Source organism: Pyrgilauda ruficollis, unplaced genomic scaffold (assembly GCF_017590135.1).
Source record: "Pyrgilauda ruficollis isolate IOZ18807 unplaced genomic scaffold, ASM1759013v1 scaffold101, whole genome shotgun sequence".
Lineage (NCBI taxonomy): Eukaryota > Metazoa > Chordata > Aves > Passeriformes > Passeridae > Pyrgilauda > Pyrgilauda ruficollis.
In genome coordinates, this window is record NW_024508213.1 from 114134 (window position 1) to 137423 (window position 23290).

General features: G+C 43.7%; 1 protein-coding gene across 2 annotated transcripts in view; it reads left to right on the forward strand.

Annotated features, from left to right (window-relative positions):
* The first annotated feature begins 1454 nt into the window (after positions 1-1454).
* Positions 1455-23290, forward strand: part of EGLN1 (egl-9 family hypoxia inducible factor 1) — a 57912-nt gene continuing 36076 nt past the window's right edge. For both annotated transcript variants that reach the window (XM_041468695.1, XM_041468687.1), the window contains exon 1: positions 1455-2714. In XM_041468695.1, coding sequence (XP_041324629.1) covers positions 1845-2714 — 870 coding nt within the window. In that variant the 5' untranslated portion in view covers positions 1455-1844. The remainder of the gene's footprint in view (positions 2715-23290) is intronic.

Sequence of the window (23290 nt, forward strand, 5' to 3'; positions counted from 1 at the left end):
CCTATTACTATGCCAATCAATCCTAAATCCAATTCTATAGAGATAAAAACTAAACCAATTTAATTGCATACATAAAGTCATGCCACTATAATACAAGTATATTGCAGTGCTAAACCTCACAAAAGCCTGTGAGAAGCAAAAGCATTAGTATTCCACTTCTACAGTGGCAGAGAACAAATCACTTATCCAATGTTATGTGAAGTCCCATGGCAGCCTCTGGGTTCATTTTACCTTTCTACCTCAAGATCTGTATATTGGGTCATGTATTTCACACTTCTTGGGCTTTAGAATGGATTTGCTTAACTTACAGGCAGTGCAGACGAACGGTATGCATCGTGCCTCACCAGCCCAGCCCACAGACAGCTATTTGCTGTCTGTTCACCAAACGGTTCTCTGAGAAGACAGGCGGGAGAACATCCAGCCAAGGAGGAATCATTGCCCCGCCTCACCACATGGCTGTGAAGCACCGACCACTGTATTGGGCTGTGCTGCAGGAAACTCCACTTTCCTAAACTACACCACAAGCAAGCAAAGCCATGGTTAATTGGATCAGTGGAAGCTTAAACCAGAGGAGTCCAGATGCCCATGTGGCTTTTGACAACGGACATGACTGAGCTGAGACCTTTGTCCCTCCACCAGCACTTCTCTGCCAAACGAGCTTCCTTTTGCCTCTCAGGACTTTGCCACGTTCATCACTGCACAGGCCCCAACTCCTGGCCTCGCCTCGTTTTGGCAGCTACATCAACTGGCTCCTTCTTCCTGCTTTTTGCTTTTTCATTTCTTAATCAGCCTAGCTCTGGCCTTCACTACCACTCTGTTAGGCGGGACACAAGCCAAGTGTTATTTATGAAGGAGACAGCACACATCTCTCCCGCTCTACCGGCTATCCGGCGGGAGTATTTTGGGGCCTATGGGAGTGACAAAACCTGGCCCTCCACTGTAGCCAGGTGCCGCCGCGGCCGCCCTGTCATTCAAGCCACAGTGCCGAGCTTCCACGTCACCCGCCGCTCCTCGGTGCCCCCGCCTAACCTGCGGCAGGCCCACACCCCACCGAGCAGCGGGGCAGCTCGGTACTGGGGTCAAGGGCACCCTCAGATTAGCGACCTGCCCAGCGACGACGGGGCGGCCCCGGCAGCCCAGACCAGTGACACCTCCCAGCAATTTCCCCGCTGTCCCTGCCGGGAAGGCCGCACTCGTCATAGCGGGGGAAGGGCGCCATCACCACGAGAGCACTGCGGCTGCCCCGGTCAGGCCCGCGGCCTGTCCGTGCATCCACGACTGCAGCGGCGCCCCTCAGCCCCTCACGCAGCGGCGGGGAGGACGCGGCCGGGTCCGAGCCGGCCCCGCCCGCCCGGCCACGCCCGCCTGACGCGCCGGCGGCGCTGGCGGGCTGGAAGTGGCGTACGTGCACAGCGGGCCTCTGGAGTGGCGCCTCCTCCTCCTCGCCCCGGCGGAGGCGCGGTGGGTAGAGGCGGTGGCCGCGCCGGCCCGTGCTGCACCGGGCAGAGAGGCCGGCGGGGAGCGGAAGGCAGCCCCGCACCGCGCCACTCCGCTCTTCCTAGGCCGTTCCGCCGCCGGTGGGGCGGCGATGAGGCGGCGCTAAGCAGCGTTAGCGGCGCAGGGAGGGCGGCGCGGGCCCCCGCGCGCCGGAGGAGGCCGCGGGCCGGCGGAGGCGGAGGGCGGCGGGGGCCGCGGCGGAGCCGGAGCCGGAGCCGGGCGGCCATGATGCAGTAAGCGCTCCCTCCCCGCGCGGCCGGGCGGGGGCCCGCGTTAGCGCCGCTCCCGCCCGCCTCCTTACATAACACGACCCGGCGGAGCGGGGCTGCGGCGGCACCACCAGCGCCATGGCGAATGACAGCGGCGGAGGCGCCGGTCAGGGCGGCCAGGGCGAGAGCAGCAGCAACAGCAGCAGCAGCAGCGAGCGGGACCGGCAGTACTGCGAGCTGTGCGGGAAGATGGAGAACCTGCTGCGGTGCGGGCGCTGCCGCAGCTCCTTCTACTGCAGCAAGGAGCACCAGCGCCAGGACTGGAAGAAGCACAAGCTAATCTGCCGCGGCGGCGGCGCCTCGGCGGCTGGCGCGGCAGGGGGCGCTACCGAGCCCCACGGCGGGCATGCCGCGGAGGGCAGCGGCAGCCGGGCGGGGGTCGGGAAGGGCGCAGCGCCGCCGTCCCCGGAGGCCCCCGCCGAGGCCGCCCCGCTGACCAACAATCACGTCGCCGGCGCCGCTGCCGGCGGTGAGGCGGAGGCCTCGGCCGCGGCCCAGTCCCCGTCGCCCTCCGGGGAGGCAGTGCTGCTGTACCGGGACAAGTCGAACCTGTACCCGGGCGGCGTGCAGGCGGGACCCGGTGGGGCCGCGCTGCGCCCCAACGGGCAGACCAAGTCGCTGGTGCCGCAGCGGCTGGCGCTGGAGTACATCGTGCCCTGCATGAACAAGCACGGCATCTGCGTGGTGGACGACTTCCTCGGCAAGGAGCTGGGCGGGTTGGTCGCCGAAGAGGTGCGGGCCCTCCACCACACCGGCCGCTTCACCGACGGGCAGCTCGTCAGCCAGAAGAGCGACTCGTCCAAGGACATTCGCGGCGACAAGATCACCTGGGTGGAGGGCAAGGAGCCGGGCTGCCAGACCATTCGGCTCCTCATGAACAGCATGGACGATCTCATCCGACACTGTAATGGAAAGCTGGGCAACTACAAAATCAACGGCAGGACGAAAGTGAGTGAGGGGGGGAGCTGGGACCCCCGGTGCCCGACCTCCCCCCGCTCCTGCGGCCGGGGGGGGGTTGTGGGGGGGCGGGAGCGGGGCCGCGGAGCCGGCCCTTCCTCGGGTGCGGGCGTGTGTGCGCGTACGTGTGCGGCTGTCTGCGGGGCTGCGTGCGTGTGCGCACGTCCGGCCGGCTGTCTGTCCGTGCGGGTGCCTGTGCAGGGCTGTGCTGTGCATGTGCGCCCGCTGCCGCTTCCCGGAGCCGACTCATACTTGCGAGTCGTGTCCAGTTCTGGGCTCCTCAGTATGAGAAAGAAGCTCCGGTCTTTCTCTAGAGGGTCACGCAGAGGGTCACAAAGATGATTAGGGGTTTGAAGAATCTGTCATGAAGAGAGATTGCGGGAGCTGAGCCCTTTTAGTCTAGTGAAAAGAGGATGGAAGGGATCTCATTAATGTACGTAAATATCTCAGAGGTTGATGTTAAAAAGACGGTACCAGACTCTGCAGTGTTGCCCAGTGACAGGACAAGTAGCAGTGGCCATAAACTAAAGCACAAGAAGTTCCACCTCAACAAGAGGAAGAACTTCCTTACGTTGAGGCTGGCAGAGCACTGGAACAGGCTGCCCAGGGAAGTCGTGGAGTCTCTATCTGGGAGCATTCAAAACCCACCTGCACGCCTTCCTGTGTCACCTGCTCTAGGTGACCCTGCCTGGGCAGGAGGGTTGGACTGGATGATCTCCAGAGATCGTTTCCAACCCTCACAATTCTGTGACCCATGCCCGGCCGCGGCGGGACCCCCAGCCCCAGCGGGCCTGGGCCGCAGCCTCGACGGGCGGGTTGCTGTGCCGCGGGCAGCCTGGAGATTGCTCTCTACCGGGAAGGTGTCGAATGGTTTGTTTGCAGGTAAAAAAGATGATCTTGTTTATATGCCTACGTTTTTTTTAAAAACCCCTTGACCCGGAAGCTTATCCGCTAGGTGGTGAGTATTGAAATGAGAGTTCTTTCGTGGTCTCCCGAAAAACGGTGTAACAGTGCTCTGACGGGCTGCGGGAAGCAGGGGGCTGGCTGCGAGGTGTCCTGGCACCAGCGCTGGCTGAAGAGCGTGGAACCACTTGTGCATAGCGTTTGTAGGCTCGCTTGAATGTGCCGGATTTTAGTAAACCTTGGCTCAGGATGTGGCCTGCCAGGTGCAGGACTTAACAGTGTGGTCAGGAGACCCACATCAGTGAGTGAGTGCCCCGGCGCAATAAACTCGCGAGTTACAGTGAGACACTCTGGCAAATGGTGTTGTGGCAGGCAGTGGAATCACAGCCATGGAGCAGGGCGGCTTTGGGCAGAGCTTTTATTTTACTCTCATTAAGTCACTTTTCCACAAAAATCTTACTCTTTAGCTCTATTTTGAGACCAGAGAACTGAGTCAAAATCTCTCCTTGTATTAGCCTAATTTGCAATTCCCTTCCAGTCCTTTAAATGAAATTCATGCCCTTGGTAGAGAACTAGTAATGAATATTCATCAGTATCTTTTCAGTTTAATAAAAAAAAGAAGAGGGGTGAAACCTCTTCAGACTTTGCTACCTCTGTTAAAGCATAAGGAAGCCAGTGAAATGGTAGGAGTCATCCTGCCGAGGTGGTTGCACTGTCACAGATGGACTGTTGTTGCTGCAGCTGCAGAATTTCAGCTGGTAGGAAGCTGTGGGAGGGAGGGAGGGGAGAAACTAGACGGCAAAAAACAGCCCTGGATTTGTTCAGGGCACGGGAAACTCCCGTGATAAAGAAAAGAGGGTGGGAATTTTTTATTTTTTTTTTGGTAATGCTGTCTTTGCATTTCTTCAGTTTAACCAGTACTGTGCTAAAACATTTCAATGGGAACATGGTGTAGAGTCCTCATAGATTCCTGCAGGACTTTTCTAAGCCAAGAAATCTCTCTTTATCTTTCAGGCAGTCTTAAAGCTCTTCAAGAGTTCAATCTTGCACTCTAAAAATATCAGTAGTTTTGCTGGATTTCAGTTTTGTGCAGCAAAACGGAACACTGCTTCTGTTTTTATGTGCAGTGGTATGCTTCTGTAAATAATAGGTGCCCAGGCTTTTGGAGTTGTAATCCTGAATCACACCTGTAATTCCTGGACCACTGTATTTTATGTTCCTGCTTGGTTTTTGAAATCCCTCTGGGAGATCAGAACAGGTGCAGGGATCAGATCAGTAAAAGTGCAATACTTTGCTCCTTGGTGGCACAGAAATGCATTACTTTGTCTTCTCACTTTCCCTTGCTTATTTCCCTGCAGAAGTCAGTGCTTTTAGTGTGCAGGGAAGCTCAGTTTTCTAAAATGCCAGTAAAAGCAGACTGAAAACTGTCATTCACTCTCAAAGATTTACCTTAGAGTTGAATAAACAGAAGCAGATGATACCCAGAGTATCACTTCAAATAACTTGTATTATAATCATATAACTTGTAACCCATTGGTGGTGTTGGCATTGAACTTGCCATCACTTCTGTGGCAAGTGTCTGTTGAAGTGCACTTCAGCTGTCTAGAAGCAGTGTATGAAAAAAGCAAGAAGAAATTGGTCTGAGGTATATATACCCTGGATCTCTTGGCTTGTAAACCTGTCAGGGAGAAAGCTATATTGTTTTAATAGGATCTAATTTAAACATTTACATTCACCAGGGCCAGTCCACTAAGGCAAAGAACATGAAATAAGGTAAAATGTTGATTGTGGCCTGAGATGTTATATTTTAAAGTCTCTGATAGATGTTTTCTCTAGGTTACTTGGGCCACCTAGAACTGATCTACTTAAACTGATGTGGTTCTACCTAGTCCTGAGTGTCAACAAATTACTCTCAAGCCTGTAAGATACCTGTACAACACTAGATATAAACTAGTCAAGTACCTTTGAGGTGTGTGGAGACAGCAGCAAGTATAAGAGAGTGGCTAACTATTTACTGATCTTGGAAGTCCTGACTTACTGCATTCCTTGCTTTTGTTCTCTTTCTTTCCAGACTCTGCTTCCTTCTTTTCTCTAGCAGAAGTGGCACATACTTGCATATTTGAGCTCTAGTGTCTTTCTCCTACTTCCTGTTATTTTCTAGTTTTTACTTCTTTCATACTTTCCTAATTTTTTTTTCCTTTGTCTTATCAGTTGCCACATTTGTACATGCATGTGTTTCTGTTTCTTGCCTGTCCTGTTCTTATGTGACTAGTGGAGGTGAAAACCTGCTCATCAAAATCAGGAAAAGAAATCATCCTGAATCTCACCCAGGTGAGATGGTTTTTCCTCCTTCCCCGTATGGAGCATGAAGAAGGGGTTAAGGGTGGCAGCAGCTTTATGATTTTTTTGCTAGCTTTCTCTTTCCCATATTGTGGACTCTGATCTGAAGCTTACATCATTTGCTGGTTCTATAGTAATACTGTGACTTCCTAGTTGTGGACTGGGTTCCTAATAATCACCGTATAACCAGACATCTGATCCATCAGCTATTCCTCTTTCTGCTCAACGTTGCACCCAGTGCCAGACATCTCCTAAACCCTACTGTCTGCCTTTTGTTGGAAGGACATTAAAATAGACATTTTGACAGGCCCTTTTGCATCCCTTTAGTTTTTCCCTCATTCCTACTTCTAGAAACCTGTCAGGAGACCAATCCTCACAAATTGCTGCATTTTATTGCTCTACTCTCTCTACTAGTGTGCTAGTGACACCCACTGCTTCTCAGCTACTGGTAGTTTAAAAAATTGATTTATTTGTTATATATCGTGTAAACTTGCTTTTCTGTTTTTTCTGGCAATTGCTTATCTCTTACTCTGGAGTTCCTGGAGTTTTCTGAAGACCTAGAGGACTCTGGATTCAGACTAGTTTATTGTGCCGTACTATATTAGATTCTTTCAAAGTTAGTAATGTTTCTTTAGAAAATTATTCTCCAAGAGTGAGTGGATTTCTTGTGCCCTGCTGTTAGCCTTTTTATAAACTGGACAGAAGAGGCTCTTATGTTGCAGCTTTTCTACAAACATGTTGGATTAATGTTACCAAGGAAAAGTAAGATTTATGGGTGTTCTTCCCATTACATATTATTCTACAAAATATCACTGTAAGCATGTGTGGCAATAAGAAGATAAATGAAAAATAAGGGAATAAGAATTTGGCAACCAAGCAGGTACTGGAAAATTATGATGATGCCAAAACTGTGGTAGAAGAAAGGAGAGCGATCACAGGGGCAGGTGTGCAGCTTGGCTAAGTCCTGCTCTGGTTGAAGGATCCAAGAACCGTGACTGGAGATCTGGGCTTAGGAATGTCTGTAAAGTGGGGGGCTTTCCTTCAATTTGCTTGTGGCATGTTGTGATTACATTGATCATCCTGTATCATTCTGGAGATCGTTTCACTATCACACCTTGAATTTATTTCTTGGTAGAAAACTTACTGATCTAATTGGTTCCTAGTGAATGACCTCATGTATGGCTTTGAATTTGCCACTGAGTTGTGGGAAAGTGTGGATAGGTCTCTCTCAGTCTCCCGATACTTGCGTTGCTTGACCTTGATACATACAGCATATGACCAATGCTCATCCTTGGTTGTTTCCCTGACAGCAGCGCTTCTGTTGGTAATGTTGTTTTCTTGTAGATGAGTGTGCTGTCTGCGAAGGATTGTGTAGTGATCCATGGATCCACAACAGCCCACACACCGTTCTTAAATCCCTGTTGGAGTAGAGCCCTGACATGTGATGACTATAGTTTTCATTTTTTGTTCCGTATGTACAAGCCTCTTGGGTGCGAGGTGATCAGAAGAGTGACTGGGATTTCTCTTGCAAATGATCTTTTGGTGGATAAGCTTAACAACATCCAGAAAATACTCTTGCTTACAGCCAACTTTAGCATTGCTGAGATTCTGACAGGTTCTCCTAGTAGAGGAAATTACAGAGATATGCCGGTTTCTGAGGGGCAGCTGTGTGGTGATCACAACTTTGAAGTGTGGTATGAGTATAGTGTGTCCAAGGGTGGGGAGCACCACCTATGACTGCTAGAACTTCTCCACACCCCAGTGTGTTAGGCTGTAGTTCAATGAACATTTTGAGCTGGCAGCTCTGGACAAGTAGTCACACTTCTTTGCCAGCACAAGTATTTACATGGCCATCCTGTGAACTGGTTTGGGGAACTGATCCATCTGAAAAATAAACTGGCAAAAGAAATGCTCCTGGTTCAGTGTTCGGATGTTTGTGCTGGCACAGGGGACTGGCAGATGGTGAGACTTTCTTTCAGCAGCAACGCAAATTTATGCCAGTTTAGTGTTTGCCAAACTACAGCCTTAGTTTAGCACTTGAGTCTGATTCTCCCAAAATTTGCCCTTGAAAATTCAAACGTAGTTTAAGAAATCTTCGCTAGCTATGCATTTTTTTTTCTTTCTTAACGTTTATCTTTTTGCTCTTTTATGTTCAGTGTGAGACTTGGTTCTTGCTATCAGAAGCACATACTTCTGTCCTCCAAGAATCTTTCTTAAAAGAATTTTATACAGAAACTTTGCTCGTCTACCCACCAGGTGCTTCCATATAACATGTACAGTGGAAACATGTATTTCCTCCAAATTAAAACTGATTTCCCCCACACTCCCAGCTTCAAAAACAACCTGCTCTTAAGCTTATTGGCTGTTCCTATCCCTTATTCTAGAGTTTTATTAGCATCAAAGATGTTCTTGACCTCTGTTTCAAGAGAGCTGGATTGGCGTCATCTGCCATGAACAGTGTGCTGCAGCTTGCTTCTGTTTGCTGCTGCTAAGGAAGGTTCCTGCTCAGCCCCATCCCCTTGTGCCAGCTCCAGTGCTTGTTCTTCTTGCTTTTCCAAGCCATTTTTGACTGTAACTAGAGTTCGTGTTTTTTAGTTGTTAGTGTTCTGGAGATAAGGAACTTGTGGCATTGTAGTTCGTGCTCATCAGTGATTTTGGTACCCTGTGGATAATTAATTTTTTCCTGTCAGTGATAGCAAAGATTTTTTGGCCGTGTTGCTGCTTTGATGTTCTGTGCTGTCTCTTCTGCACAGAATGGGCTCATTTAATACTGCCTAAGAATCAAGTGGGATGCTTCTCATCATAGCTGTACAGCTTGAGAGCAAGAGCTGTCTTCCCTTCCCTATGGCCTCTTGGACTGAAATTCTTTCCAAGTGATGTCCTGCCAAGTCATAGGACTGTCTGAATGGCAGTTCTCAGATCCCTGGGTTAGTTGTATCAGTAACCTTGACTGGTTGGTTGAGAGATGTTTTCCTTTTTTCTAAATGGTGCTTAATTTCTGAATAGGCTGCGAGCTATTTAGTGAAAAAATAAATTGGCAGCATATTATTATCTTCTGTGGTATTTACCATGTTCATTAGATTTGTAATTCATTGGATAGCCTGTCTTGATTAATATCTGATGGCTCTTGGCTTGAATAGGCTAGGTTGCTATTGGAATTTTGCAGGATGCTGTCTTTCTAGTTGCTTCTGTGTTGTTCTGTACAGGGTGCTAGTATATATGTTTGTACATCTAGGTATGTACATAGTGTATTTGGAATTTAAATGAAAGCTTTCTCCTGCAGCAGAAAGGAAACTTGTTATAAAAGGAAAACGGATACTCTATATAAAGCAAAAATTTCTTCTCTTTCCGGAGACTAAATAGTTTTTCTTTTGGCTCCTTAGAAAGCTCTTGTACAAAGACAGCACTTTTTTCAGTTCAAAAATTAATTTTATGACTGTTGTGAGTGGGTTGGTTAGTGAATTCTTCAGTAGGACACTTGTGGGGCTCCCTGGCTCTTGTGCAGCTGTATTTTGTTACTTTTCAGTGGGGGAGTGACTGCAGACAATGCAAGGACTGTACAAGTGTTTTTTGGAAATCAGCATACTCAGGTTATATCAATTCAAGTTCTTTATTCATTGGCATGTTTTTTATGTTCCACTAAGAAAACAGTATTTTGAAGGCAATATTTTTAGTGAATAGAACAGTAGAGTTATTTGACTTTGCAGTTACTACTGAGTGAAATAATCGTTATTTATGATACCCTTTTTGTCTTCTGCATTTGTGACTTAATTAGACCCTTCAGAAGGAGAACTAATGCTAGTCTTTGAGGCCTTTTGGGAAAGTGATTTGATGCTGATGAAATCCTTGTAAACTCCTTTGAGGTTCTGAAGGTTGTTGGTTAAGATGGGTGGTCAGGCATATTTCCAGTGCAGGCTTGTGCCAGAATTAGCTGGTAAGTGGCAGTCGTAAGCTTCAGGTCAAAATCCACTCGCTGTTCCAGGGCAGCGTCTGTCAAAAACAGAGCAATGCTTTTATGCACGTAACAGCTGCTTACACTTGAAGACTTTCTTGTTCTTTGGTATTTAACTTAAAACTGCTTGAGAGTATTTTTTTTAGCACATGATGTTATAAATAGGAATTGGGTAGAAGTGTGCATGCCTGCACGTCTGGGCAGAGGTTGTGTGTGGAGGTAGGGTGGTTATCAATATGTCGTGTGTGTAGTGCTCTGACAAAGAGGTCAAGTCCATACCTGTAGGGTAACTAATGGGGCCTAAAGAAAAAGGTTATTTAATATCCAAGGATTGAATTTGCACATTAATTTAGGCTCAGACCAGCTTAGAGCACATAGTTTGATCATGAAGGCATTCTGCATTGTAGAAATTATGTACACCTTTGAGGAGATGCTGCTGTGTCACCTCAATGTGCTGGGGTGAGAGCAGAGCCTGAGACTGCCTTGCTTTGTTTCAGCAAAAACAAGCATAATGTTGAAAATGATATGAAGGTGAATGCAGTGGGGGAGTTGTGGTTTTTGGGTTTTTTTGGTCCTAGCAGGGTGGAGGAATTGTTGCATTGACTGTCAAGTTAAAAAATGCACTAAATGCTGATGACATTAGGGCCTTATATGTATTTGCTTGGTTTGGTATATTTTTCCTGGGTTTTGTTTGTTTTATTTGATTTGTCTTTTTTGTATTAAGATATTTTAAATCCATTTCCAGGAAGAGCTTGTATTATCAATTCACATCAATTTGTTCCGTTGATAGCTTGAAATACTCGGTGAGTTGGCAGAGGCTATAGGATTCTCTGCTGGACATAGTCTTGCTGTGGTTTGCTGCCCTTCTGGTGTGCCAAGGTCTGTTATCTTCCTGCTTGAGTGAGTCAGATGGCTGCAGTTACATAGTTTATAACAGTCTTGAAGTTACTAATCAAATGAAACAAAAAAGTTTCAATAGTAGTTTGGCCTGATTGTTGTGATAATGGGGAATTTAAATTGCTGTAGATTAAAAACTTGTCCCAGCTTTAAGGCAGCAATCCTCATATGTTTAAGTTCACTGTACTGTGAAAAAGTGCAGGGATGCAACATGTGTAAGGTTTCCAAAGTAGTTTGTCATTGGCTAATAACATATCTCTCTTGTTGCTGCTCTCTGTCCTGTTCAAGCATCTGATCAAGCAGCTAAACCTTGCCATGGATGCCAAGATCCCTCAACAGCTTCTGCTGTATTCGAACAGTGTGTGGTCTGTTCTCTGCTGAAGGCGTTGGGCCCTTCCAGTTTCAGTGGTTGCTGCATTGTTGTTCAGGCAGCTGGCATGCAGCCTTACTGCTGTGAGAAAGGAGACTGTGGCCAGTTGATAAGGGCATCTTAAACAGACTCCTTTTCAGCTGGCACACTGGATGATGCCCTGTGAAATAGATGCTGGCTGAATTGTACCTCTGTTTGGTTTAACCTTATTTGTGTGTGCTTTAGCCCCTCTGTGGCAGCGCATCAGCCAGGCATTAGTGCTGTTCATAGTGGTGGATTTGGTCTTTCAGGTCATACAGGGAGATGCTGAGAGAGCTGGGGCTGTTTATGTGGCAGAGGAGAAGGTGTGAGGGGACCATACCAGTGTGTACAGATACTTGACAGGAGGAGTGAAGGAGAGGGAGCCAGACTTGTGCAGCAGTGCTCAGTGGCAAGGCAGTGGGTATACTGAGATGCAAGAAATTTCATTGAAATTAAATAAATGCTTTTTCCATTGTGGTGAACCAAGAAGCAGATTGCTACAGAAGTTGTGGAGTCTCCATGCTTGGAGATACTCAAAAGCTGATCACTGGTCACCCAGCTTGCTCTGGGTGACCCGCATCTAAGCAGTGGGCTGGACCATGTAATCTCCAGAGGTGACTGCCAACCTCAGTACTCCCATGAAAAAAAGTACTGCAGTTTGAAATGGAAGAGATACAAAACAAGCCAAATTTTGCAATCCGTTAAAATATTTTTTCCAGCAATGGCACTGTCAGTATAAGTCCTGCTTATTGCATTTCTGAATGAAGTTACCAGGAGTCTTTCTTCCTACTAGTGTCATTTGTTCCCTAAAGGATCATTGTGGTCGAATATGCCAGTAATGTAACTGTTTGAAATACTCCTGCCTCAGATCCCTTTTGGTCATCCAGGTGGTCACTTTTACTAAGTGTGCCTCTTTTCTCCCAAGTTGCCTGTTTTTCCATTGATGTGTGCATATGCTCATAGCACAGTTCTTTCCTAGCAAAGCTTGCTAATACAAAGCATGTGTACACTCCACGAGACTGATTTGAGCAAACGTTTAAGAAATTAAACTAAATTACCTGTAGGGGATTCATACTTTCTCTCCAAAATTATTTTAAAGTTGTATATGATCTTGAGTCCACTTCTGTACTAAGAGGGCATAGTGCAGAAGGCATAGTTATCCTTTTTTTGCAAGACAGAAAAATGAAATATGCTGTTTCAAAGCCACAAACTACCAAAAAGTGCTTTTACTTTTAATATTTCACATATTTTTACTTTTTTTATTTGTAACAAACATCTGGGCAAATATTATTTTTGTTTTATTTTACTTACGAAAAATTCTGCCCACTCCATATTAAAAAAGTGTGGGGAGGGAACATTTGAACTGGTAAGAGTCAGGCTTATGTATTTTGCCAGGCTGTTGAATAAATAAAAAACCTGCAGCTCTCAAGTTATGATCCTTACCTCTTCCATCTACTTTCTAGTAATTTTCTTTCATCTGTATTCCCCACACAAACTTGCTGCTCCTGCCTGCTTCCATCCTGCCTGTGCTCCCGTGGGTACCTTGTTCTGCAGTGGTGTGTTCCTTTCCTGTTGCGGTAGAGGGGGAGGGAGAAGGAGCAGGTGCTGTGTGCAGCTGGCTGCCCTAGCAGGGGTGCAGAGACCGAGGCTTGCCTCAGTTGCTGCTCCCTGCCAGGTACAGCAGTTGCAGGCACCCTGTCAATGGCCTGTCCTCCACAAGGACTGCGTTTGAGAGATAAGAGCCATGTGCCTCTCGGGAGGTGTCAGCTTTGCCATCTCTACCATATATCTAGTGGTAAATTGAAGCCAGATGGAGTTGTGTTCATCTGAAGTGACCTTCTGTATGAGCTAGATGCTAGGCCATGAATTGTAGGTTAAAGCTAAGCATTTTTGAGGACTACACAGTCTTAATATAAAAAAACCCTAATATTTAAAGCCATTTGTTCTTATTGTTCAGATGCTAAAGACCCACCCTGCTCAAAGCTTACACTTTTTGCATTCTGGCTAATTTGGTTTAGGTTCTAGCAGGTTGCCTTCTTGTGTTTGCCCAGTGGGAGTTCTCCCTTATCAAATGTCTGTTTCACACAAGTATTTGCCATCTATGTTTTTACTATTATGTAGTTGTAAATAATCAATAATTGTTCTGTATTTAAAGCTTCAAAGTGTATATAAAATTATGTTCTCATATACCACTTACTTCTGGCAATTGAGGAGCTCTAAGACAGAGGTTGTATCTAGACCACTGCCTGTAATACGTGCAGATGGATGGACACACTTGCCATTAATTTTTGTAATCTTGTTTTAAAAGCCATTTGTACTTTTGGCCTCTGCAACATCCTGTAACAGTGAGTCCTGCAGTTTGATTAGATGGAAAAGGAACTTCCTTTTGTTTAAAACCCACTGATGGTGATTTCAGTGTCTCCTAGACTGTATTGTGAAAACTCACTTCCCAGTAGTTTTATTTGCCATATTCTTAAAAAAAAGTCTGGCATTTGCTTCCATGCATGTTTTTCAGCTGACGTGCTTTCTCTCCTAAATTGAAGAATTGTAGTCTTTTTTGTCTTTGTCCAATGGGTACTGTTTCATGATTCTAGTTATTCCTGCTGCACTTCTGTACAGTTTTTCTGGTTATGCTGATCAAGGTAAGGCAAGCAGAAGCACAGTATTTAATGTACAAATATATCCTGATTTTGTGTGCTGGCAGAGTGATGTGTTCTGTGTTGCCTTTCCTTGCTTAGTGATTTATGACACTTCAGTTGCTTCCTCTGCTGTGCTGACATGAAGTTCTTGGGAGAACAGCCTGTATTTACTGAATTTTTTTTTTCTAAAATGATGATATCTATCATCATTTGAAGACACCACTGTATAAGAAAGGTGGGGGTTTTTTTCCCCCAAGGGGTATTTCTTTGCACTTACTCTTTCTGGAATTTCACCTTTCATTTTATTCTTTAGGCAGTTGGTATTGTTTTACACCCCTCCATGTGTGCCTTTCTGCAGCCAGGGCTGGGAGGGACTGCAGCATATTTAGGTATTGCAGGTAAGCACCATCCCTCTGCTGCTTCAGCCCTGTTTCCCAGGTCATATAGAAATAGTACAGGTCCTCTGGGAATCCTTCTGGTAACACCTCATTTTTCACTATGAGGTTAGTTTGCTGTAGTGAAGTTGTAACTGGAATTTACTATTTTATTGGTCTTTCCTTTACCTGTTCCATTATTACAAAATGCCTTGGAAGCAAGATCTATGGTTCAAGTGCTTTATATTTAAAAATGTTCAATGTTTGCATTAAAATTAATGGGTTGAGTAAATTTGCTTTAAATCTCTGCTATAGCTCAGCCAAAATGACATGTAATGACTCTTGAAGGCCTCCTAACACCTGGCACAGACTCAAGAACAACACAAGAGTTCCTATACTGGAGTCCTGACTTTGTAATTTTCCTTAGTGAAAATAGAAAATGGGAGTTGTCTCACTCATGAGCCAAGGCTATGCCAGAATTATATTGTAAGAGGTAATAAGATAAACATACATTATTTTTACCTGTTTAGTCCTGCAGCTTTATAAAGGGCCTTGTAAACATGGAAAATAATATTCCACTGCAGGACATGAAATGTAGATGAAGATACTATCAACTAGCTTTATTTTCGTTTAATTGTCTCTCGTAGCAACTTGAATTTTGCAGATTTCTGGTTTTTACTGTGTCTTTCACTCTTTCTACACTCACATCCTGTTACTTTGAAGGAACACACCCACTGAAAGACAAAGCTTGTAATAAATGATGCTTCCTCACCATTGAGACTGAGAGTTCTGCAATTCAACATAGAATAGCTCCATATTAAAACCCCAGAAAAAACTTGCCTTTGAAGAGCAAAAATTCCAAGACACCCCCCCTGCCTTCCTCCCCGCTCCCCACACCCCTTCCCTTTGGGAACAGCTTTCTGGAGAGAGTGATGGAATTCTTCAGGGGCTCAGTAGGGAACAAAATTTGCCAGTGGTAGGAAGATGGAGTCTCTTAGAGAATTTTTTTTCCTTTGAAAAATCTGTTACACTTTTTTTTTCATCATCTAGCCTTCATTTTTAAGGAATGGTTGTCTTGGTTTGGGAACCCTTAATTAAGGGTTGTCTTTATAGAGGAAGTAAGTTCTTGTTTTCTGGAGTAACTCTCAGTTGTCTTCATGGTAGCTATATCACATTGCTTGTATTGATCCTGGAAATAAAATATATCTTTTTACTGATTTTTGTGTGCTCCAAGTAGGGGGATAAATTGGTCCATCGGCTTGAGGGCAGAGCAGGCATTCAGAGAGGTAAGTAGCTTTTTGTAAGGTCACTCCATGCAAACATTTTACCTGGAGTACAGATGATGTGAGCAGCCTCTGCATGCAGTGGATGGATATGAGCACAGTGCTGTGCGTGGAGTGGCAGCTTTTTTCTTATCTTTGGTTGCAAATCTGTGTGCTGAGAGTAACCTTCGATGTCCAAGATGTTTTGTGGTGTGGTTCATTAAGGGGCTGGAAGACACCCAAAAACAATTACAGCTGAGGCCTGCTGGGGTACCTCACTCTTAGTGCTTGCAGCTTGGTTTCATGGGGTGACTAGCAGGGTAATAGCAATTAAAACCTGTGCTGTGGGGCTTGCCCGCTTCGTTACTGCAGCACAGGGTTGGCAAGTGCATCCACTGTCCACATGTCCTTTCCCACTCCTCCCCTTCCTCCCTGTTCTTCCCTACAGCCTTTCTCTGGCTTCATAATCAGCTTTCCTCTTCTTGGTTGCCCATCTCCAAACAAGTGTGACTTTGAGAGAATACAAAAAATTTTTCAGATCTGTAGTATCTTTAGTATAAAGATACAGGGCCCTTTACTACACATCGTAGAAATTAGTAAATCAGTTGGCTGCCCACAGATAATTTCTTGAAGTGCAGTCTCCTATTTAGAAACTGCTACCCAGTGTTAGTGTGCAATACTAGATACAAGTTTTAGGACATGTGTTGTTTATTTTCAACAATTGTGAAGAAAATTTATTTCAAAATACAGTTTCTGCCTGAAAGACTATTTCTGCCAGTCCTGAAATCTGAGGTGATTGTTTGCTGACTTGAAGGGGAAGTTGACTGTATAGAAATCTGGAATCTAAGATTTTTAGAATTGGCTGCTGTTCTGTTTCTTCCTTAGTTCTTGTGATACTTGGTGTTACTTTCCCCCTTTCAATAATGCAGACTTTTGTCTGTGTCCTTCTGGTGTCTGCTTTCTTCATCTTCCTTTCATGTCACTGTACGTTGCCTGTCCATCAGTAATTTCCACTGCTGTTGATTGAGTTACGATGAGTTCATATCTTGGGTATGACTTGTTTCGGGTCATTTACAGACTGAGGCAAACACTTTGTCATCCATTACGCTCATGCCTCTTTTTGTTCTTCTTTTCTTTAATTGGTACAACATTAATCTGGACGCAGGCTTTATTTAAGCTCTTCAGATCTTACATGTAGGTTGCATAACTATGTGCTGTGGAACAGTCCTCTTGTTCTGACGTGACATCTCTGATCTAGGCTACTATTGCTAATCCCTGCAATCTCTCCCCAGTGAGTACTGGAGATTGCAAAGCCCTAGCTGTCCTTTGGTTTTCCAGGAATGTTTCTGCTGATTGAATTTTAAAGGACATACAGATAAACCTTTCTGCAGAAACACAAAAAAAAAGGAGGTGTGCATATCCTGTATTGAAATCCGTTATTTCTAGATGGGGTGTGAAATAGTGTATTTCTCTTTCTTACTAAATACGGTGCTTTTAAGAAGGTTTAAGAGTATGTAAGTGGTGCTGGCTGCATGCTAACACAGCTGATGTTGAGATTTTTGACTTTCTGTGTGAGCATTTGAGGAGAACGGTCCTGGATCTGTGTTCTTCTGAATGCCTTGGAAGAGGTGGGGGGGAAAGTCTCAGTGACAAGTTGTTAAAGAGGAGCTTTCTTGTTCCTGTCAGGTTTTGTACACCGTGGTTTTTTTCTTACCACCACTTTGTATGGAGTTTGGATTCTGTCATTTTCTGATTTTTAGAATAGGGAATTTGGAGTTTGAGGTTAGCATGTGACTTCTAACCGCAATACTTTTTGAGTTACAGACAGTCGTAACCAGGAGCCTTGCCACTTAACATTAACAGGCTTTTTAGTTGTTGTTCGCAGGAAAGGACTAATCTATGGAGAAGCCTACTTGCCTTTTAGGAAGGGTGAATGATGAGATATAGTTTTTTATATATATATATATATATATATACTAATAAATACTATTTTTGTTGCTGAAATAGTGGCAAAGGTGAAAAGATTTTTTGATTGGATTGGTTTTCTTCATAGCAACTTTCTAATGCCAAGTATAAATAGTCTTGGAACAAACCAGATGGGTCTGTTTTAACCAATTTATAGTTGATAATGCAGTATGTTCTATTTTTTCCAAGGCATGAGAGTGATGGGTTTTTCCATCACGCTGGTCTCCTGGGCCAGTGGTTATGATTGATGAGGAGACTGGGAAAAAAACCTGTTGAAGCAGCACCAAGGAGCTCTGCAGGAGGTCCTAACCTAGAGATGATCATGTTGCTGTCATGAACGTAAACTGACTGTATGGTCAGTTGAATTGGCATTTCAGAAGACAGTGGGGCTTTTATATCAGCCAGACAAGCACAGACAGTTTCCTCAGGTGTTTTTTCCTCCCTGGAGTCAGTGTTGGGTACGTTCAGATCTTTCTCATGCTCACAAGACCTCATGCTCTTAGAGCAAATACATTGCATTCTTGAGCCACTCTCCTCCAGAAGTCCCACTGAGCCAGTGCAGCAGAATGCCTCCTTAACCTGAAATGACATTGCTGGCTCTGCTGGGACATACAGAGAAGGGGTGGGTTTGGGAGTCACTTTTCCGACTTGGCGTGCCAACATCAGCAGTCCTGCTCCTGGTGTTTATGTTCAGCCTGTAGTGCTGCATGGCCTCAGCTGTTCCTCAAGGCTTTGCCCAAGGACTGGTGGGAACTGAGACAGCTGGAATACCAGTAGATTTGTTTAATGCCTGCGTGCATTTGAACTGGATACACTGGGTGATCTGGTTAAAACAACAAAACCCCTAAGTGTTGTTTATGCCATCTGGAAAAGAGGCCGTATTACTGGACTGTGGTGGGATTGTAAAGAAAAGCTTGGATGGAGACAGTTTATGTGTGAAAGCCCATAAAAAGTAGCATGGGCAGAGTCAGCATTTCTTGCATTTAAATTGTAGGTGGCTTGAAAGCATATTAGAGGCTGCTCGTTGCTGTTTGGCTTTAAACCTTAGACTTCTGTGCAGTGCTAATATAAATAAAATCTGTCCATAAATAAATGTCTAATAGCATTTCAGTGCATAGTTACTTCTTCTTCTGTAATATATAAATAATTTCAAAGGATTATCTGGACTCTAATAGTACGAGTGAATGCTGTAGCATATAATGTGAGGTTTGGACATGCTGAATCATGTATGTCCCCTTGAAAATAACCTTAAAACCTGTTTTAAAATCATTCTCCTTGGCATACTGTTTATGACAATAACTCTTTCTGTGGTTAAAATCTAGAGGTGGTACCTGAGGTCTAGATTTGGACATTTTAGTGCAACTACATTAACATTTACTAAACTTCAGGAACTTGCAGTGCAGAAGTATTTCCATGTATCTGGCTAAAGATAGTACTAAACACACAATCCTGTTCCCATGCAGTTGCACAATATTTGAATTTATATAAAGATACCTTTCCTACAAGCTAAATTTCAGTTATGTGGCTACTTTATTCCCTAAAACAGAAACAAAATTGCAGTTTGAAGTAAGAAATGAATCTCCCTCCTAGCAGTTAGCAAAATGATTGTGTATGTTTTATCTTCTAGCGGAAAGAAATTCTAGGCTTCTCAGTATGTATAGTTTTGAGGAGAGAAAGGCAGAGATAATGAGTGACAGAGATAATGAGTGACATTCTTTAAATGGCAGATTTCTCAACCATTTACTTTCACAGATAATACAGTAAGGTTTGATTTAAAAAGAAAAAACAAAAAACAACCACCTCTTGCCCACTGTTAATCCTTAGTGTTTCTTCTTTACCAGCCTCTCCTGGTTCTAAGAAGTCCCTAGGTTGATGTTTGGGCTAATATGTGTACTTTAAAATAAGGTAGTGTGTCACAAGATCATTAAGGTTGAAAAAGACCCCTTAAGGATGAGTCCAGTTGTTGTTTACCCAGTAGATCTCACACAACTGAAAAAATTCACTGATCATACATAATAATCTAAAAATATATAGCCATGCTTTTTTTGTGTGTTGTGCATCGGTGTGCCTGCTGAGTTATGTGGTTTGCGCTGGAAATCTGGTGTGCACAAAGTGAATATATTTTAAGTGATGTAACTGAATGAGACTTAACTTCATACTGTTTTAATGCACTGTTGTAATTTGCTTTAGGGTTACGTTATTTTTAGTTCCTAAAGATGTTGCTGCTCTGTGCCCTTCTTGAATGGGTAGTGATGAAACTACGAAGTTGAGTAGTCTTATATGAAAGCAGAAAGCTCTGCCCCATCTTGGGGAAAAAAGTTTCAAAGTACTTACTTTCTAAATGGTTTTATTAATTTCAGAGCAATTATGGTGTTAAATTAAAAACAGACTTTTAAAATCTGTCTTGACTAACTTACTTCTCTGTCAAATTTTTATACAGCGCCAAAACAGTGAGTCATGAGTCTGTTTCTCTTGAAGGGAACGGGGAGTTAGCCGTGGAGGCCTGCCAATTCTACAAACATATTTAATATTATTCAGCAGTGGTTTGAACCTGAAATGTATTGGTCAACTTATTTAATCATACTGTAGACAGATTTAGACTGACACAAATCAAAGTATGCTTTAGACCCTTCCTCGCTGCAAAGCCACGTGTTGTGTTTGCTCCTTGGCTTTTAAGAGAGAACTTTCTACCTCCGGTAATGGTGCTTTTCATCTACTTTCTTTGGGAAGCCTCAGTTAAGTATATCTGGGGGATTTTTTTTGTTTGTGTGTTCTGTGTTGTTGACCTGTTTTTTTAAGTTTGCAATAGACTTTGATATCAAAACTATCAGATTGTGTTATATTGAACCTTAGGGGAGGGAGCTATTACTGCTTTGAAGCACTGACATATCTTGGATGTGCCTATATATATTTTTTTTTTTCTTTTAGGGAATGCAGGTGGTTTAGACTTAAAGACATATTCAGAGATATGTTAGATAAACTTTTTTTTTTTTAATTATTACTCTTTTTAAGTTAGTATGCAGCTCTCTGTGTACATTTTTAGATTTGAACTCCAGTTTATTTTCCTGATAAGCAGTTAGATTAAGTTAATGGAAACTAGGGCTTTATAAGATTGAAGGACTGCAGGTGTATTTGCAGTGCCTTCACTGATTCAATTTTAAAACAGCACCTTTTTTGTTAAACTGGCACAATTTTGAGGATAGGCACGTCCCACCTAACCTGGCTAGCAGCCTGGAAAATGCCACTATGTTGTGTTACAGAAGATACAATCTTTCTTTTTCCTTGCCGTTTGTTGGCTGACTCAGCCCTCTCTTTGCCTTTGGAGATTGGAGACTTGCAGCTTTACAAGCTGAGGTATAGGAGAAGAGAAAAGCTCAGTAATGTTTAAGCACTTTTATCTCAGTTTAGTAGCAGTGGAAGCTGCAGAACTTCAGCTGGGAAATGTTTTAGATCTTCCTGTTATGTCTGTCTTTAGCACTGGTTTCAGTTGGTCATGGGTTCGCCTTTGGAGATGTGTTTCCCCAATTGCCATGCTCTCCTCAGAGCTCAGTCAAAGCCTCCATGCAAGAAACATGCCTTCTGCTGTCCCCATGTTGAGAATCAATACCATTTCTCCCTGGCTAATGCCTCTTGCTTCATAGTTTCATAAGAGCGTCTCTATCCTATTTCTTATTTGTTAGGTGTATTCATCAAAGCCTAAGCACATCCCATGTGCACAGTCATCTCCTGAATATCAGACTTAAGCAACTGCAGTTCTGTGTTTTTTCCTGTGCCATGTGTAAGAACTGATGAATCATCTAGACTTAATATGCACATTTCTTCAGTAATTCAAGAGCTGAAGAGCATTTCTTGGAGCCTATGGGCATGCATGGATTAAAGGAATGATACTTGATAATGAACTTTTGCTGTTGAGCGCAATTAGAATTGAATGGTAAAGGGAGAGTACCAAACTAAATGTTGCAACAGGGAAAAATACCTGAGCTGGCTTTTTCTCAGTGGCACCATGGTTACATTCAAGCTGTTTGGATCCAAACTTCAGTGGCTCCACTGGCCCTAGAGAGCTCAGCTGAATGTGGCCACTGAACCAGCATGAAAACTGCTGCCTTCTGGCTTGTGTCACTTTATTAGGATATTTGAAGTGAATGTCATGAGCAGGTAAACATCACATAGAAATGAAGACAGGAATAAGGCCATGACTTGAAGAGGAATTAACTGCTGGTTGGCAAGACTTTTTCTGAAATTTGGTCTGAGAAATCAGCATCTGATTGGCAAGTTAGAAATAAGCAATGTATAAAGGTATTAATATGTTGTGCCAAACTTTTGATGGTATGGTATGTTATGTTGCTTGATTTTGTATGCTTATCAAATGTGGTTCTATCCAAAGCAAGTAGAAAACTTGTATTGGCCATTGCATTGAAAAACCCAGGAAGGAGGGAGGTAGGTCAGGTTACTGAACTCCCTAGAAGGTCATGGAAGATGTAATCCATGTACATAGCTGTGTGCTGATTCTATTAATAGTGTAAGCAGCTACGTCAACTCTCAGTTTTTCCTCTCTCCCTTCCTGTCTAAGTTCATTTTTCATCTCTGTTCTTAGTTCAGTTTGCCTTCACTTTGCCAAGCTTTCCAACTTTGCTGTTAAAACTTGGCAAGATACAAGAGAGAGTGACCTGTGTTTGTCATCCTTCAATTGCTTGGGTTTTTTCCTGAAAGAGCAGATTACTCTGTTCTTACAAGAAGATGGCACAAATAACAGGTGTATGGTATAGACAGGGTTTATTAGTTTGAGTGGTTGGTTTCTGTTTCGGTGTTTGGGGTTTTCTTTCCTTCACTCTGCAGCTGGGTGTTTACCATATCTGCAGAGAAAAATGCAAAAGAAAATAATGGTTCCAAACTCCTTTGCTAATGGACAAATCAAATGGCTGTAGTGGTAATTTAATATTAGGACATTATTAATATTAAAGAGGAGTGATTCAAAGCTGCTGCAACATGTCAATTTTTTTTTTTTTTATTTTAGTTTCTAACTTAGAGATTCCTCACTTCTCTTGAAGATGTGTAATGCCTTGATTCATTTTTAAGCTACTAAGTAGCAGTTTACTTTTCCCTTGCATGTTCTCCAGATGATGGTGACTGCAAGGCATAAATTTTTAATAAGAAATCTTTGCAGGGCCTGATATTTCTCTCCAGCTTTTCTAGTTTCACATTGTTGACATGTGTGAAAACTTGATTGTCTAGCCTTGCTTACTAAACCATGGAGGATAACAGCAGGACATTTTACTCAGATAAAAGTTAGTATAGAAATACTTAGATTAGCTGTGTCTCAGATGTACTTTACCCTTTTTTAGATTGCTCTGTTTTGGGTAAGGCTGACAGGAGTTTCTCCCTGCTAGCATTTTCATTCTGTTGCAAGTTTCTGTCTGTGCTTGTGAAGGATTTCTCTCCCAAATTTGCCCTAAGCCAGGACACTTATGAATCCAAGCCAAGTTGTACCATGATAGCATGTGTAAGTCAGTAGTCTTGATTCTGCTCACAGAAGGTGATGCTAAACCAGTCTTTTGTTCCTTTGGTTTGACTGTTACTTTGTTCAACTTGTCAAAAATCATAGCCTGATGTGTGCTTAAAATGAAATACATTTCCTCAGAACTCTTGTTTGTCAGGGAATGAATACATTTTTGAAATAGAAGTACATCACAAACCAAACAGGATAGGGTAGTTTTAAAATTTAATTTTATTTTTCTTTGGTTCTTCATTGTAGTGGTGTGTGAAGTTTTTTTCTTTGAATAATCTGTCAGATGTCCACTGCCAAGGATTTCCAGTGAAGTCTTTGTGAGGACATCTGATAAATTT